Source organism: Pogona vitticeps, chromosome 9, assembly GCF_051106095.1.
Source record: "Pogona vitticeps strain Pit_001003342236 chromosome 9, PviZW2.1, whole genome shotgun sequence".
In the NCBI taxonomy this organism is placed as follows: Eukaryota; Metazoa; Chordata; class Lepidosauria; order Squamata; family Agamidae; genus Pogona; species Pogona vitticeps.
Window position 1 is genome coordinate 5,074,382 of NC_135791.1, and position 17,647 is coordinate 5,092,028.

General features: G+C 41.7%; 1 protein-coding gene across 4 annotated transcripts in view; it reads left to right on the forward strand.

Annotated features, from left to right (window-relative positions):
• Positions 1-17,647, forward strand: part of CSMD2 (CUB and Sushi multiple domains 2) — a 533,934-nt gene that overhangs the window by 456,206 nt on the left and 60,081 nt on the right. For all 4 annotated transcript variants that reach the window (XM_078379919.1, XM_078379918.1, XM_020800093.3 and 1 more), the window contains 7 exons: positions 1,837-2,025; positions 4,955-5,132; positions 7,014-7,159; positions 7,691-7,771; positions 8,278-8,391; positions 9,654-9,842; positions 11,105-11,251. In XM_078379919.1, the coding sequence (XP_078236045.1) occupies positions 1,837-2,025; positions 4,955-5,132; positions 7,014-7,159; positions 7,691-7,771; positions 8,278-8,391; positions 9,654-9,842; positions 11,105-11,251 (1,044 nt within the window). The remainder of the gene's footprint in view (positions 1-1,836; positions 2,026-4,954; positions 5,133-7,013; positions 7,160-7,690; positions 7,772-8,277; positions 8,392-9,653; positions 9,843-11,104; positions 11,252-17,647) is intronic.

The window sequence follows — 17,647 nt, forward strand, 5'->3', positions numbered from 1 at the left end:
CAAAATCAATACAATCTCATTAAAATGCAATCAAAATGAAAAGCAGCAAAAATATTGTTTGTGATAATGAAAGTGAAAAACATCCATGGGAACAAATACTGAAAGGTCCGAAATGATAGCCAAAGGAGATAAAATAGCTTTCAAGTGTGACTCGGAAGGAAAATATAAAACATTGCGAAGTGTAAGGTACTACAAAGGCATCTTTCTTTGATGCCAGAGCCAGCCTAAGGAGGAGGAGCAGAAAGGGTTACCCCCCACTCAGTCAACGTAAAGGTATACCCAAGCCCATTTGCCACCCAAGGAAGATAATTCTCCCAAGGCCTCACCCTGTCTTTGGCAATTAAAAAATTGAATAATAAATCAGTAACAATTTACTTGGGTCCCCCCCCCCCAATGGAGCTATGTAATTTGTTGATGCTTAGGACAACTGTCTTCCCATGCCTGATGGTAGGGCCGGACCCTGATGGGTTCTGAAAAACCAATGAAGTAGGTGCCAGCTAGACCTCTCTGGGGAGGGCAGTCCACACCTGAACACTTATCATTGGAAAGGCCAGCGAAGAAGAAAGATGCTCTTTTAGGGCTACAACTCCCAGAATACTGTGACCCTGCTTTTTAGAGGAGGGGTCCCCACCCTTGGGTAAGCCAGGTGTCCTTGGACTGCAACTCTCAGGCAGCACAGCTGGTGGTAAAAGCTTCTGGGAATTGCAGTCCAAGAACACCTGGCTTACCCGAGGTTGGAAACCACTGGTTTAGAGCACTATGGGAATGGTAGTCCAAAAAAACAACAACTATTCCCATCAATGGAAAATACCTGTTCACAACTCCAAACTCTGGATCCTGGCTTAGATACCAGAGTTTGTTGCTGACCCATGCAGATTTGGTGAAATCCTGTTGCGCAATTTTACACTGTATAAGTGTAATGAAGTGAGACAATGAAATCAGCCAGGGTGATTTTTCAGAAATAAAACATTTCCAATTCTCTCATGAAGGTCCCAAAGCTCTTGTGGGATCCCTTTTTGTCATGAGAAAGTTATCGGGGGGGGGGGGGGGACAGATGAGTCTAATTTCCAACAATCACTGTCACTGGAGGAGGTGGGGCTCATCCTGTCAACATCCTTCAAGTGGCAATTTTTGGAAATTCAAGACTTCCCTGTTTCACGACCCACAGTGGCTTCCCCCTTATCAAAGGAATTTCAGTGCAGCCTCAGGACCTTTAGAGAGGGTAGAGGGGAGTGAAAATTTTGGAATTCTGGAAAAAAATGATGTTGTCAGCCTTATACAGCATAAGTTAAAGCAACAGGATTTCAGCCACTAAGTTTGGTCCAGCCCTAGTAGCAGGATACACCCAACCTTGGGTGTATTCCAGCTTGTCCATAGGAGAAAACAGGAAGCTGCTTTACATGAATCAGACATTAGATCTGCCTAGCCCAGCACTGAGCAGCAGCAACGATCCAGAGAGTCAGCAGTTCTCCAGGGATTTAGGGATTCTTTCTCAGCCAGAGACTGAATCTGTGACTTTAAGCATGGAAAGCTTGCGATCTAGTATTTAGGTCAGAAAGGCTTGGGTGTCAGGGAACATGGGCATCTTCTGCCAGATATGACTGTTATTACATCCTGCTTCAACACTGCATCCTCTCACTCTGATCTGCAAGATTTCAGACCTTTCCTACTACCTGCTCCAAGGATGGATGATGGAACTTTAGATTTTTTTACAAGAAAAACACGTGATCCAACATGGAGCTCTGTGGCTTTGCCCCCCAGGAGAATCATGTGAAGACCTTCTTAAGAAATGGTTAACTTTAACCTGACCGGCATTTCCCTCCTTTGATTTTCCAGCCTATGAACTCCAGGAATGCCCAGACCCTGAGCCCTTTGCCAATGGGATTGTGAGAGGAGCCGGTTATAGTGTGGGCCAGTCCATCTCCTTTGAGTGCCTGCCTGGCTATCAGCTGATTGGTCACCCCGTCTTGACCTGTCAACATGGAACCAATAGGAACTGGGACCACCCCTTGCCCAGGTGTGAAGGTATGGCTTTATGGAGTAACTTCTAAGAAGAAGGCAAGGAAGGAAAGGAAGGAAAGGAAGGAAGGATGGATGACAGACAGACAGACAGACAGACAGACAGACAGACAGACAGACAGACAGACAGACAGACAGACAGACAGACAGACAGACAGACAGACAGACAGACAGACAGATAGATAGATAGATAGATAGATAGATAGATAGATAGATAGATAGATAGATAGATAGATCTACTATTACTTCCAAACCTATTTGACAACATTTTATCCTAATAAGCCTCACATCTGGGGCTAGCTCATGATTCAAGCATAGGGACTAAGCTAAACTTTCAGTTTGAAGGATTCCCGCATGTGGATCATGAGCCACTTATGCTCTTATCCTTTAGTCGCATTAAATCTATGGCTAAATTCAATGGAATTAAAAATACACATGTAGGGGCAATCACACAAGTAGTTTCCTTGCTCACCAGGCTTCTGGTCACCGGATCAATTGCCTTATAATAGGAAGACTGTAACAAACAGCTGGGGGAACTATTTGCATCGCTTGCTCAATTGTCCTTACACTGTTGCATCAGCAACTAAGATTCAGGCTTGTTATTTGTTTGCTTAATATCCTGCCTTCTCTCATCATGGGATCCATAACTCTGATTAATTTACTAGGCTCCTCGTATTAGGATTTCGGTTGGTCATGCTCCACTACCACACATAACACCCCTGCTGCTGCTACCAAATTTCTGATGACAGTGCTTTGTTCTTAGGGGTATCTCCCATCCTCTGTCACATTCTGATTTCTCCCTCAGAAGCCTTTTTCTCCAACTGAGTGTCTACCAGATATGTTGGAATCAGAGATGGGCACGAACCGCCGGTCCAACAGGTGCTCTCAGGCAGCATCTGGAGGAGGCAGGGCAGGGAAGCTGGGCCTCTGCTTCTAATTGGGCACCTGCTGGAGGAGGTGGGGCTGAGAACCATGGAACACTTGTTGGACTGACAGATGAACCCTCACGAACTGCCGAACTGATGGTTCGTGCCCACCTCTAGTTGGAATGCAATTATAATCACCCCAACAAGTCTGTGTCTTCTGTCTGGGGATAATGGAAGCTGTCATTTTAACATTTGTGGAAGACTGGTTTACTGCTATATCCAAAAGAGAGACCATTCTTTCTATCCTAAACATCTGGCAACCTTTATTCTATGTGACAATAGTCCCCATGCAACCTAATGTATCTCTCTCCTCATGGGCACCTTCTCTTTCGTTAAGCTGTTTATTTTGGTCTCCTGTGTAGTTCTCTACCTTTTCAAGGACCAGGCAAAAACCTGGACTAGTTCTTTTCTAATAAAAAGGAGAGTGTGAGTGGATTTCATGTTATAAATTCCTCTATACATCCGATGCAAAGAACTTAAGATTTAAAAACCCAAATGTAAGTGAAAGATTCCTCTGGCCCCAGATAGATTTATCCACTCTTGGCCTTTTCACGATCAACCAACCATATAAGTCAGAACTTCATGACAAGCAAGGCGGCGGAATAAATAAGGGGAAAGGAACAGGGTTTCCGTTGCCTCCTTGCATTGTGTTTGCAACATCCATCTCGCTGCACTGGAATAAGTTTAATGAATTACACCACACGGCTCTCCTTGCTGAGAGATGGCCTTTACAACCGTCGCGCCCCACAGACTTTGGGATGACTTGTCAGCATGCTCTTTTCATTTATCCAGGCCTGGGCAGTGGCTGTGATTCTGAAATGTGGCTAACTTTTTTTCGCTGTGAGCACCGCATCCTTTTGACAACCATTTGATTAATGACACTCATATGTCACTGGTTTCCAAAGAGTAGCCTTTAACTTCTAGGAGTGTGTGCTAGTTCCTTGATGATGGTGAATTACATCCTCTGAAAAGACAGCTAGACTGTTGCTGTCTTCTTGCACGCCCACCGCACAGTCTCAAGATGATGTATTCTAGAATGCCTCCCAAAAGATTGATGATGATGAGATCCAACTGGCCCAGTCATTGTCTTATATGAGCTGGACACCTAGCCTAGATGTTGCCCAGAGGAATATAGAAACAACCCTTGTGGGATGGACCAACAGCGGACCATCCATTTTTTCATTGATTAATTTATTGTTTCTGTTTTTATGTATTCTATGCATGCCCTGTCCTTCTTCATAATAGCTCTAGATTGCTTTTAAAAATTACATTGATGACCCACCTTTCTTTCAATGATATCAAAGCAATGCACATGGCTCTCTTAATACTCACGTTACACTCTCAATAACCATGTGCGGTAGGTCAGTTTTTGAAACCCAAAATTCCTTCCGTCTAAGATATGAAGATGCACATTCTTCAAAGATAAATTGAAATAGAGTTCTCTATCATTTGTACCAAGCAGTTTCAATATGTGCAGCTGTCCATAACATAGCGAGGAGTATGTTACATCCAGCTATCATCATCTTAGGACTACAGATCTGGAAGGGACACTAATAGTCAAGGAGGCAGAGTGGGGAATCAAACTCTCAACATCTGGTTCTACAGCCAGAAACCAAAACTACTGGTATTAAAGATGCAAAGTGTGTCATAAAAACAAAACAGAGACAACCTGAACTCGGTATCAACCCAGTTTTAATCGAAAGCACAGGGATCCAAATACAGATTTCTAACTGTTTGAGCATCTGGACCTGGATGGATCAGTCAGTTTCATTTTCTCCCACATTTGATCTTAAAAAATTAATAAATCTTACGTTCTTTGCATTTTTGAGGAAATTGGGGCATTTTAATCAGTTCTGACGGAAACTGAACTTAAATGAAATTCTTACCCGTCACTGATCACAACAGGATGGGAATAAAGGGAGATCGTGCCATTCTGAAATCAGACCACCCATAGACTGGAAGAGTCTTGATTTGTTAGACTGCTCTTTCTCCTTGTTGGTCCCCTGCAGTGCCCTGTGGAGGAAACATCACTGCCCACAATGGTACTATCTTCTCTCCTGGATTTCCCAATCAGTACCCAAACTCCCAGGACTGTATGTGGCTAATCACCGTCTCACCTGGTTATGGCATCTACCTCAACTTCACCTTGCTGCAAACAGAGCCATATAATGACTTCATCACTGTCTGGTAAGTGTCCCTGTGGACCATCTGAGCCCAGCGAGAGTTGCTCGACTTGAGCGGATGACATCTGAATGTGAAATAGTTTTGCTATCCCATCCTTCACCCTAGACATTATTCCCAGTGGAATATCAGAGCTCATTACTCAGGGTCGTGGTGATGAGGGTACAGTTTTTACTCCTTCAGATTTATCCACCATCTAGTCCAGTGGCTTATTACGGGGCCCATAATATGCTGGTTCTCATGAACGTATAGTACAACATGTGATGGGGAAACAGGACTAAGCTCACAATTTAGATTGCCCTGGCCCACCTTCAAGATCCACAGGCCATTAGGCTGTATGCCATGAAACTAGCAAGACAGATTCTGGGCCACATGGTTATTAATTCACATTGAATCAAACTAATGACATTTCATTCCAGATTTGCACAAGCTACCCCAGGTCAGATGCATCCATCCGGCGAGGTGGATCACCACAATCCTCCTTCCCCATCACATTTGGCTTGCATTTGTCTCAACTGGCCAAAGACATGCAGAACAGTTCCTAGCCAACGGTCTTCAAATTTTAGGATCTGACCCTAAAGACGTCCATAGCTTTTAATGGGTTCTGCATTCAGAGTTTTCCCTCGATTTTCCATTATTATTCTTCAGCAGCTATGTTTTTTATGTTTTCATTTCTCCTCAAGTGATCTTGGCCAGTTGGGGACTAGGAAACATAAAAGCCTTACTTATGTTCATGGATTTAACTATATACTGACGTCTTTATGGGCAAAGGAAAAGCAAGGAAGTTGCTTCCAGTGACAGTCTTATGGCAATCATAGCCAACCAGGAAACACTCTAAGATTTTAACAGCATCTGGTCTCTCATGAGGGAGTCCCCTTTCAGTTATGACAATAGGTGCAATAAGCCATATGCTCTGCAGTGTTTAGTGCTATACTAAATCTATGTCGCATACATGGCAAGCACGTGAATTTTATTTTAATGTGATAAAGGTAGCAACAGAACTTTGTGGGAGGAGTGATCAGTAGTGACAGAAAGGAATTCTGAGCCAGCATATCAACAGCCAGGAAAAGAAAAACATGAATCAGCTGAGAATCCAATCATCTTCAATAAAAATCCCCATTCCCAATAATTACAATCCTATTTTTATTTTTAAATCTTATTTTTTTAATAAACAGGCCCCTATTCAAAGACCTTAACACATAGGAAAGTTCTTGTAGAAGGTGATGCTTTCTCGACTATAAGGCGGAGGAACATGTGGGCATATACCGTATTTTTCCATGTATAAGACACCCCCATGTATAAGACACCCTCCACTTTTCTAATCCAAAATTAAGAAATCTAAATGGGGCTTAGCAAGTACAGAGGGAAAGGGATCAAAGTGTTGCAGGGTCGCTTTGATCCCTGCTTTCCCCTCCACTTGTTTTTGTTCTCTCCTCAACTTTCGTGTATAAGATGACCCTCAACGATTTTAGACAAAAGTATTGTCTTATACACGGAAAAATACGGTATGCTATATTCCAAGGAATGGTTAACCCTTGTGTCCTAGAATAGTCAAATATCCTCAGAAGGAGGTAGGTAGCCGAAACCAAGATGAAAACTGGACAGGCAGAAGATGGACAGTCTCTGACTATAGAAGTGAGCCCTGGTACCCTCCTTCGGAAATTGGTGACCTGGACAGACGGGTTGTAGCAACTGACTAGCCTCTGAGAATTGGGGGCTGCTCTGTCTGCAGTTCCTGTTCCATCCCTAAGCTTGGGTGGTGCCAAGGAGTCAGTCTACAGCACCTCTGTTCCAAACCACACATCTGTGGACCGTCCCTTGTGTACGTCTTCCTTCCTTCCTTTCTTTCTTGTTTGCTTCCTTTCATTTTCTCCATTTTCTCTTTAGGGATGGCCCTCAACAAACAGCTCCACAACTGGGTGTTTTCACAGGAAACTCGGCTAAAAAAGCCACTCAAAGCTCTTCCAACCACGTCCTCCTGAGATTTTACAGTAACACAGCCAATGGAGGCCTCTTTGCTATCTCTTTCTATGGTCTGTACTGCTCACTGAGAGCTCAGCGCTTGCTTTCGGATGTATATCTTTTTAAATCAAGCCATGTAGTAGCAATTGTTCACGTCTGTATCCCTGATGTATTCACACAATCGTTTATAAGATGTGCTCCCTGCTGTAGAACGCCACCCAACGTGGTGTGCCGAGGGGAGGAAAATCTCTCCCAATAAATAAATGGAAACCATTAACCAATAGGGCCTGAATCTTATTGCTGATTCACTTTTTTGTATGAGAAACTGTGTACATTACAGCAGCATTCCTGAGTATGTTGCCTATGAGTATGTTGTTATGTGCCGTCAAGTCGGAACCGACTTATAGTGACTCTAATAAGGCTTTCAAGGTCAGTGAGATATTCAACAAGTGGTTTTACCACAAAATTTGGCTTCTGGTTTTCCAGCTTATTTATAACTGCTAAGATTTTTGACAAGGATGTTAAACCCACAGGTCCACATAATGCATGTGGTTAACTGCTCTGTACTCTGACATGTCCTGTTCCTTCTCTTCTCTTTTCAGCCTACCAGCTTTCCAGGTGTCATCCTCCAACCATGGTCCCCAACGCAGAAATTATCACTGAGAACGAGGATTACAATATAGGTATTGACTGCATACACTCCCAGGCGTCTTCTTGGCATTATTTTTTTGCAGCACAAAATGGGCCATGATTCAGAGGACATCTGTCTTCTCCTCCTACCTGCTCCATCCTTACTTAACAGTTTTCTCTATCACCTAGTTCAAACCTGATTTAGCTTCCATGGCCCATATCCAGTTGGGCACCTTCTCTGATGGCAGGCGGACCCCAGAAGAGGGAATTTTCCCCCTCCCCACACAGTGCCCACACAATTTTAGTATCTGCTGCAAGGGCCACGGAAACCCTTCAGAGCAGAATGTCACATGGGATGGATGGATGGATGGATGGACGGACAGACGGACGGACGCTGAGATGAGGACAGATTTTATTTTTAGATGCAGAGGATTGAGGGTCTCCTGATATCTCATATAGTTTGACCATTAACCATATGGAGTCTTTGGTCAGCTTCAGTGGGGTGTGGGCTGTTGCAGTCGCTGAAACCTATCTTTATCCTTCTGGTTCCCTTTGCCAGGTGATATCATTAGGTATCGGTGCCTTCCTGGCTTCACCTTGGTTGGAAACAAGATCCTTACCTGCAGGCTTGGCACCAGTCTCCAGTTTGAAGGTCCTCCCCCAACCTGTGAAGGTAAGTTGCTTTGGGGTGTAGTTTGGGAAGTTATTTTAAAGAAAAATCATTCTGCTCTGGGTCCTGTCTTCTCATGGAGTACATTTGCACCATTAAAAGCAGAGTGCCAGGTCCTTGCAACATTTTGTCCTTCACTTTTTCCCCCTCTTTATTCCCCCACCCCTTTAATATTCTGTTCTCCAGTTTTTGTACTGGAAGATCTTGAGCATTTCTCCAGTTCTGTGCAATTTCATAGTTGAAGTTCCTGCTCAGTTATAGATGAGTTCAGCATGTTATCGCTTTCATTCCCCTCAGAGGAACATCTCCAGCTCTCCTTTAGAAAAGGAGTTGCTTTCGAAAGGCTATATGCAAAAGGGGCAGAAAAATTGCCACAGGGGAAAAAAACACAGGCAAGAAACTGATCCCCCAAACCTACCTTTTGCATAGATATTTTAGTAGTGTTTTGTTACATAAATCTAGAAAGCCAGCCAACAGTAGGTATAATAACTATATAACTATATCAAAAAATAGGTCTGAACAAATCTATCAGTTTCTCTGTATCCTCTTCAGTAAAGGTCTCTTTACTGCATTTGATGAAAAGTTGATTTTTTTAATCCTACCTTCTTTCCAACTTGCATAAGAAGAAAAAGTGCAAACTCTGGTAATTTGTTTTTGCTAAAATTATTCCCCCCTAAAAAATATCCTCATACATTTGTGCGCGTTATTTGATATTGAGTTGGAAGCAGCTTTTATGAGCAGCCCTGTTAAGGCTTTCAAGGTAAATGAGACATTTAAGGAGAGGTTTTATCAATTCCACACCCCCAGTGAGTTTCCATGGCTGAGCAGAGATTTGAACCCAGGCCTTCTAAGTCCTAATTTGTCACTCTGTCTGTTATACCATACTGGGTATCTCCACTCATCTACCTGCATTGCCAAATACTATAGTGATGAGAAAAAAAATAGGAAAAGGTCTCACTCAGTGAAGCTCATGCTTGGAATTCAAGCCTCCCCCATTCCCTCTTTGATGCTCCTGTGAAATGTTCAGATAGGTGATCAGAATTATTTTTAATGGAAACCTAGTAAGGCTGCTGCCAGTTAGAGTCAAGTGTGATGGGCTAATGAACTGAGAGTAGTGGGGAAAGGCTTCTTATGCCCACAGAACAAACCTCTTAAGCTTAAGATAGGCAAAGCCACTTGCAGGAATCATTTTTGCGACCCTCGTCGTTCTTTCTGTCTGGTACTGACATAACATGATATTTCCCGCTCTCTTTTGTGCCATTTAGTTCCCTGCCCAATAAACAAACTCCTGACCAACTCTACGGGTGTCATCCTGAGCCCCTCGTTCACGGGCACCAACCCCCACTTTCAAACTTGCTCTTGGGTGGTCAAGGTGGAGCCAGAATACAACATCACCTTCACCGTCGAGTATTTCCTGAGCGAAAAGGAATACGATGAGTTTGGGATATTTGATGGTGAGTTATCCAGAAGCTTTCCGAAACAGGTGCTTTGATAGGCGTCAGATAAAATCTTGTTGCCTAGCATAGTAAGTTGCACTAGCAAAGGCGCATTGAGTCGTTGGCGATTTGGTGGGCAAACTCCTCCATATTGATTCGAACAGGCCAACTCTAGTTGTGACTTACATTAGCGTTGCAACTAGAGTAGGCCTATTTGAGTCATTGGAACTTCCAAACGAGTTGGCATACAAAATCCCCCAATTCAGTAGAATTTACTACACTAAGCAACAGTATTTTAGCTTTTGAGTTGTTCACGTTTTGGGAAGAAGGATACATATGGAGAGGGGAATACTGTCCATATGGAGTCTTACAGGATTATAAGATGAGGTTTTTATGGGCCTTTTGGGGCACTTTTCAGAAAGAGTTTGACATAAACTGTTCATGTTTTATCCCATTTCTGTTATCCATCTTACATATAAAAAAAACCTTCTCCCCCTTAAAACAACTAATGGAAAATAATGGAAAAGATCAGTGGTATCATGATGCTGGGACTTTCAAGATCCAAGCCCTTGGACTTTCTGAGTAGCTGAGACATCCTATGCCTCCATCATGACCTCCCTCCCCAGGCTTCCCCATTCCCCATTCCCTCCAGTTTAGCTGCAACCCTCCCAGTATCTTGGACAGAAATGGATGTTCCCAAGAACAGTATAATGGCGCAAAGCTGTCTCTGTTCTCATGTAGAATAATTGAGGTGATTTGTTCTTCAGTGAGTGATGAAGAGCCATTCCCTCTACCCAAAACCTGCTTCTCTTGATATGGCCTGATCCAGTGTATTTGTGTATTCTTTTGGATAAGGAAGGGAAGGCTGTTTCCTGGGTGGGGGGGCTGCCATAATGAGTACTTTCACTTTCAGATTTACCTAACAGAAATGGGAGAGATTTTTTTTTTCTGTTAAACTACAGGGCCCAGAATTATGTGCTCGGTATGGTCACTATGATGCTGACTGCAAACCTCTGGGGGTTGTAGTCCAAAAAGGGAAAAATTTTCATCTGGGGTGGGGGGGAGAGAGAATTGAAATGGCACAGTGCTAATACAGTGAGTTACATGAGTTGCTCTTTTGACATTGTTACAAGCAATCCCGCTGAATAACTCATTGATGAATAATGAGAACAAATTAGTTTTTTAAAGTAACTTCGCAAGCTATGATTCTAATGTTTGGCCCACTCCAGCAAAAGTCTTCAGATGTTCTTATGTGATCTGTTGCCTGGCATTTCTTCTAGGTCCTTCAGGTCACAGTCCCCTGTTGCTGTCTCTAAGTGGGAATTACTCAGCTCCATTAACAGTGACCAGTACGGGCAACAGGGCCTATCTACACTGGTCTTCTGACCATGCCTATAGCAGGAAGGGCTTCAGGATCCGTTATTCAGGTTAGTAAGTGTTGTAAAATTGACAATTCCCTTATAATTAATAAAAGCATGTGTTGTCCAGTCACTCTGGCTTATGGCGACCCTTCTCATGGTTTTCCAGGTTAGCAGAGTACAAAATGCCAAACAAACAGCTACAGCATGAAGAAAACTAACTAAATAAATAAAAATAAAATAAAAATCCCAGGTTCCACCCAGCCCTTTTGTTCTCACAATTAAACCAACCCTTGCATATTAAAAAAATCACTCTACAAGTAGCTTAAGTAGAAAAGAAAAGCATCTTTATTTACAGCTGATCTTCAGTTCCAATCAGAAGAGTAAAAAATTCTGATTGTAACTGAAGATCACCTGTACTTCCTGCCTCTTCAACCATGTTTGAGGCTCAGTCCACCATTGCCACCCCATATAGAAAAATTACTTGTCTGCTCTGATTGATAGTCAGAGAGAGCGAAGGAAGCAAGACAAATAGGAAGAGGGGAAGGACAGGCCAGAAGTATGAGAAAAGAACTTTCCTAACTGGTTGGTGGGAAAGGAGAGAATCCCCGTAAATCCTAAAGCATGTAAAATTATTAATTTCTCAAATAGTAAGAAGCAGTGATGGAAATGGCTGGAGGGCTGATGCAGAAAGTGATAATGAGCGGAGAAACATGGATGCTTTAATTTGGATGTTGCTGTTGTCATCATTCTCATTTTTGGCAGTTTTAAGTTATAAATAGAATCCTAGCATCTGTTCCTCACATACAAAAATATTCCAACCTTGTTTTGTTGGCTAACTCATGCAGTTTTTCACCAAGTTGTGACAGAGAGAGAGATTGTAGGCCAACGCATACTCTCTTGAGAATAAGCTTCCTTGAATTTAGTTGGAATAGATAGATTTGGAGCAAACGAGCATACAACTGCAATGTGGATAGAATATTATTCTGGGTTATATTTTGCATCTGGTTCATTTTGGAAAGTTTTTTTGTTTTATAACCAAAAGACAACACACAATCCTAATTAAGAAAGGAAAACAGCCATTTTTATCTACTAAAGAGAGTGTGTGCATAAAACCACGAGGCAATATTTATTCCAGATTTAGTGATCTGGGGTTGAAGGTCTATGATTTCACATAACGACTCACCAGAATCAGATTATCCATTGGCAGGTACAGTATTATACTTTGAGTTTTAATGTCCTAAAGCAGTGGTTCCCAACTTTGGATAATTCAGATGTTCTTGGACTGCAATTCCCAGAAACCTTAGCCAACACAGCTAGTTGGTGAAGGCTTCAGGGAGTTGCAGTCAAAGAATACCTGGGTTACTCAAGGTTAGGAAATACTATCGTATTTTGAGGCACTGACTTTCCCGGAGCAATGCAAAGCTTTTACAGAACTGAGATTCCAACAGATGCCCTCTGCATATCATGAAGGGCGATACCAAGGAATTCCATTTACAGAACGCAAATGTAGTTTTGGCTGTAGTCAGATTGAAGATATAATTGATTAATTATTGTTCTGTCCTCTTTAAATGGATCCTAGGGAAAGATTCTTATCACCTCCTGTCTAGTTGTCCATTAATGGTACTTCTGAGGAAGGAGTATTAGGGTTGCTTAGTGATAACCAATCACTGCCCTCTGGAGATAAATATTTCAGGATATTTCTTTACAATAGGATCTAGGAGTACACTTGTTGCTAGGCTGTGGCTGAAATCCAGTAGTAAATTGCAACTAGAGTAAGCCTGTTGAATCAATGGAACTGACATAGTTACTGATTCAATGGGCCTACCCGAGTGGTAACATACTACTGGATTTCAGCCATTGTTTCAAAAGAAGATGCATCCTGATCTCAAGTATTATTTAACAGTGGCTTTACATTTACACTCTGGGAAAGTTACCAAACGTTGTCTTTTTAACAGTGATAGCCTGCCACTGTCAAATCGGGGGATTGCTAATTTGACAAAACCCAGATGTTTATATGACTGAGTGATGTGCTTTTATTATCTTTCAGAGAGAACAGAAATGTTTTCTGAATAAAGATTAGGTAGTTAATAGAGCCTTTGGTCTTTTGTTACATCTGGTTTGTAATAGACTTTTGTACTGAGAAACGTATGCAATAATTACTATTGTTACTGTTGTCGAGGATGTATCATTTCTGTATTCACACCTATATAAATGAGCCCTTTCAATTATAAAAGTTTGCAAATACTTGTAAAGAATATCACTACTAATTTCTGTGGCCAGAATTTTGTTGAAATTACTTCAAGCAAAATAGAATTTATAGAAATAGCTATGTGATGACATATCTGCAGTGTGCCTGTCACATCCCTGGTCACATGACCATCAAACAGCCATAACCGTTTTTGCAATTTCCATTCCATGCACAGTAATCCCAATAAGATACTGACCCGTGAAAAATATGCCTTCAACGAGAAGTTGCAGTGTACTCACTGCAGTGAAGAGCAACTTCAAGATTCCATCCTACCACCCAATGCCAACTTTCCACTTTTTCATAGAATCATAGAATAATGGAGCTCAAAGGAGCCTATAAGGCCATCAAGTACAATCCCCTATTCAAGGCAAGAATCCAAATCAAAGTAGATCTGACAGAGGGCTGTCAGACTTCCCTTTGAATGCCTTCAATGCTGGAGAGCTCACCACCTCCTGAGATCATTTGTTCCATTGTCCTACTGCTCTAACAGTTATGAAGTCTTTTCTGATAATCAGTTGAAATCCCAATTCCTGCAGCTTGAGCCCATTACATTATTATGTGTTCTACACTCTGAAATGATTGAGAACACATCCACTCCTCTGCATGAAAACCTTTCACGTATATGAAGGATGCTTTTCCTTCTCATTAGTCAGCATTATTTTATTTTATTTTATTTATTCTATTTACGGTATATCCCGCCTATCTGGTCGATTATGGGTCCACTAACCATGATCAATCTTCCTCAAGCTGTTTTGGTCTTTTTCCATCTAGATTTTTTTTTATTTTTCTTCCTTACTTTTATAAAACATGAGGTTCTCCCAAATCTGTTGATGCTTCTTCTTTGTGAATGGATGGTGCTATTTTTGCCACGTCATCATCCATACCATGGGAATGGCATTGTGATTGACAAATAGGTAATCACCAACTCACAATATGGGTCAATTCTTAGTTAGGACTTTAGTAGTTTCCAATTTCTGTCTCACAATACAGTCATGCCCTGATTTACGATTGCCCCACATTATGACAAAACCGCATTACAATGACGTTTTTGCGATCACAAAATGATGGTCTGAATAGGAGTTTTTCGCTTTGCAATGATCGGTTCCCTGCTTCAGGAACTGATTCTTCGCAAAACGATGATTTTTGGACAGCTGATTGGCAGTTTCAAAATGGCTGGCGGGTAAATAAAATGGCTCCCCACTGTTTTCTGGGATGGATTCCTCACTGCACAGGCACCAAAAATGGCCACCCTATGGAGAGGATCTTCGCTGGACGGTGAGTTTCCAGCCCATTGGAACGCATTGAAGGGGTTTCAATGCGTTTCAATGGGCTTTTTATTTTCGCATTACGTTTTCATTCTACAGCGATTTCGCTGGAACGAATTAACATCGTAATGCGAGGCACCACTGTACAAGTGAACATAAATTCCACCACCAGGCTTGACACCATTGCTAAATTCCAAGGGCCAGTATCCTCTTTGTCTACATGTAACATAATGTTATGCCTGCATAAATTTGCCAGGTCTTAGGCACAGACAATGAGGATTGAGTCATTCAATTGCGCCATTGGTGGTGCGGTTCCCATCATGACTGATCACACAATTGACCTGAAGAAGTGCTTTGTGAATGGCACTTCTGCCTTGGTGTGGTTTTACAGTTACCATGTACCTAAGGTAGAGTTACACAAATGTCCCAGCACAAGAGGACAGCCAATGAGATTCATATGATTAATCAATACAGAAAAGATAACCACTAGGGTTGTATTAGGTGTCACTAGCACACACCTGGTGATTATCTTTGCTACCCAAATCTTTTTGTGTATAAACTTATAATCTATAAAGGAAATTGAAAGGACATCCTGTCTCTTCCTTGTCCACCAAGAGCGTTTCAAGCTTCAGTTGCAGCATCACCCAACAGTCAATTTAAACTTGGCATTACTATCGTCTTTAAAAACCAAGAATAATAGACCTTCACCCACTTCCCCTCATCCTTTTTGCCCATCCAAGACATATCAAAGCTGGATGCTTACCTGCTGAGCCTTTCAAATCAAAATAGCAAGTAGTTAAGTTTCAAAGGCGATGGAGGTCAAGTATAAAAGTAGCAAGAAACCTGAACGCAATATTACCCCTTGCTGTTATTCAAGCCTTAGCACCTGACAGTCCTGGGCAGCTGCCCTAGTCACAGTCTGATCCACCAGAACTGATTGTTTTCATTTATTTTGTCAGTACAAGATTCCCAGCCGGTAGGAGCTCAAGGTCAGAGAAGTTGGGGAACAGACTCACCCCTGTTTGGGTTTGGGCACCCATAGTTTTGATCCTAAATTGCCTGTGGTGCCATCTGTTTGTCATGCAAGGTAAAGCCTGAACAAATGGGTGTCTGGACACACTTTCTGTATTTTGGTATTTTAAAAAAAACCAACTATAATTAATTTTTGTTGTTGTTGTTTTAAAGAACAAAGCTTGGAAGGAAAGAAAGAAAGAAAGAAAGAAAAGAGAAATAGTCACTAGTTTTTTCATTAGCATTTCCAACGTGGGCATTTTACACTGGTCCGGGTTTCATGCAAATTTTAATTATCCCCCCTGTATGAAAGCAATTACTGAGTGTTTGGCAAAGAGCCCCTTAAAATTAAACAACCCATTCTTGGAATGAAGCAAATTTTAATTACTTAATGAAAAGCAATCACACTCAAGACAGGAACACATATAACTGTGTCATAAATAAGTTAATGCTGTTATTCCGTAAATGAATTAATTAATATTTAATTGGCAGGAATTATGTTTTGGTTTCGTTGCTGAATGAACGCCAACAATGGCTTTGTGCCTCTGAGCTGCTCTGCTTTCTCACTGTTTCTTTGCTGATGTTTCAAGTCTGAAACAGTTAAGTTATACCTCAAAAAGTCACGTATGAGGCAGGGAAGGAGAGAGGCTTAGTTTAAGAAGAAAAAGGTACAATTTGTAACTAAACATTAAAAAGATTACAACAGGAGAGTCAGAGTAAGAGGTCCATATTGCCCTTGTGTCAGATATAGCTAGGTAGCTAGCTAACTTGCTGATTGATTGATTGATTGATTGATTGATTGATTGATTGATTGATTGATTGATTGATTGACTGCTTTTCTCCCAATAAGGGGATCCAAGGTAGTTCGCAATATTAGAAGAACAGAAGTAGGAACATAAGAAATTGAACATTTTTTAAAAATTAAACGATACACTAATTAAAATACAATTGAATAATTAAAAGCAAGTAAACATTAAAAACTATCTTAACTTTAAAATGTTAATTTGCGCCCAAAGGCAGAACACAGCTTTGAAAAATTAGCATCATTATTTCTATTATATGTGGGCCTTCAAATGGCTGGACTGAGTTCCTTGAATTTCGGGTCCTTCGCAAGGACCTTGGATTTTCATAGGCATTTCCCTAACATATGTGCTGTTCGAAGTCAGCACATTTTCTTGAGTCTTGTTGAGGTAGCCACCCCTTGTCAAATTTGTGATAAAGGTGAACACTTCCTTTTGCTTCTTTTGATACTGCAGCTTTATTGCAGAGCTTTAATGGTCTGGACACCTAGTAATTCTGTTTATTGCCTTATGGGAACCACCTGTGGTATACTCTTTTTTTTTTTTAGCAGAAAAGGAATTTAGAAATAAATATTTGTGGCTAAATTGTATCTGGTTGCAGAGCTAGAGGCTGGGGGTTCAATTTCCCCACGGGGCCTCCAGGGAGAAGAGCCAGCCTGGGTGGCCTTGGTCAAGCTGCACAGGAGTCCCAGAGCTTCTCCCAGAAGAAGGGGAGGGTAACCTACTTCTGCATATTCTCTCCCTAGGAAACCCTGAAAAGGGTCACCATAAGTCATTGACATGACAGCTTGCTATTATTTGTTTGTTTGCTTGTCTGTTTGTTATATTTATATTCTTTCACCTAGAGTGACATATGTGGCTTTCATTCTCAACACTTGACCCTTGTGAAGTAGCTCAGGCTGCATGTGAGTGATTAGTGCAAGATCATCCAATGAATTTAGGGACCCAGTGAGAACCTGACACAGTCAGTTTTAACTGCAACATGCTGGTAGCTTGGCCTTCATGTCAAGAGCTCTGGACACACTTACCCCCAGCCTAGGCGCTGGATTTTGTTTGTTTGTTTGTTTGTTTCATTATAGCTATCAGAATTATAGCTAGGAATTTCCTCAGCTAGAATTCTGGTAGCTTTAGCCAAAAC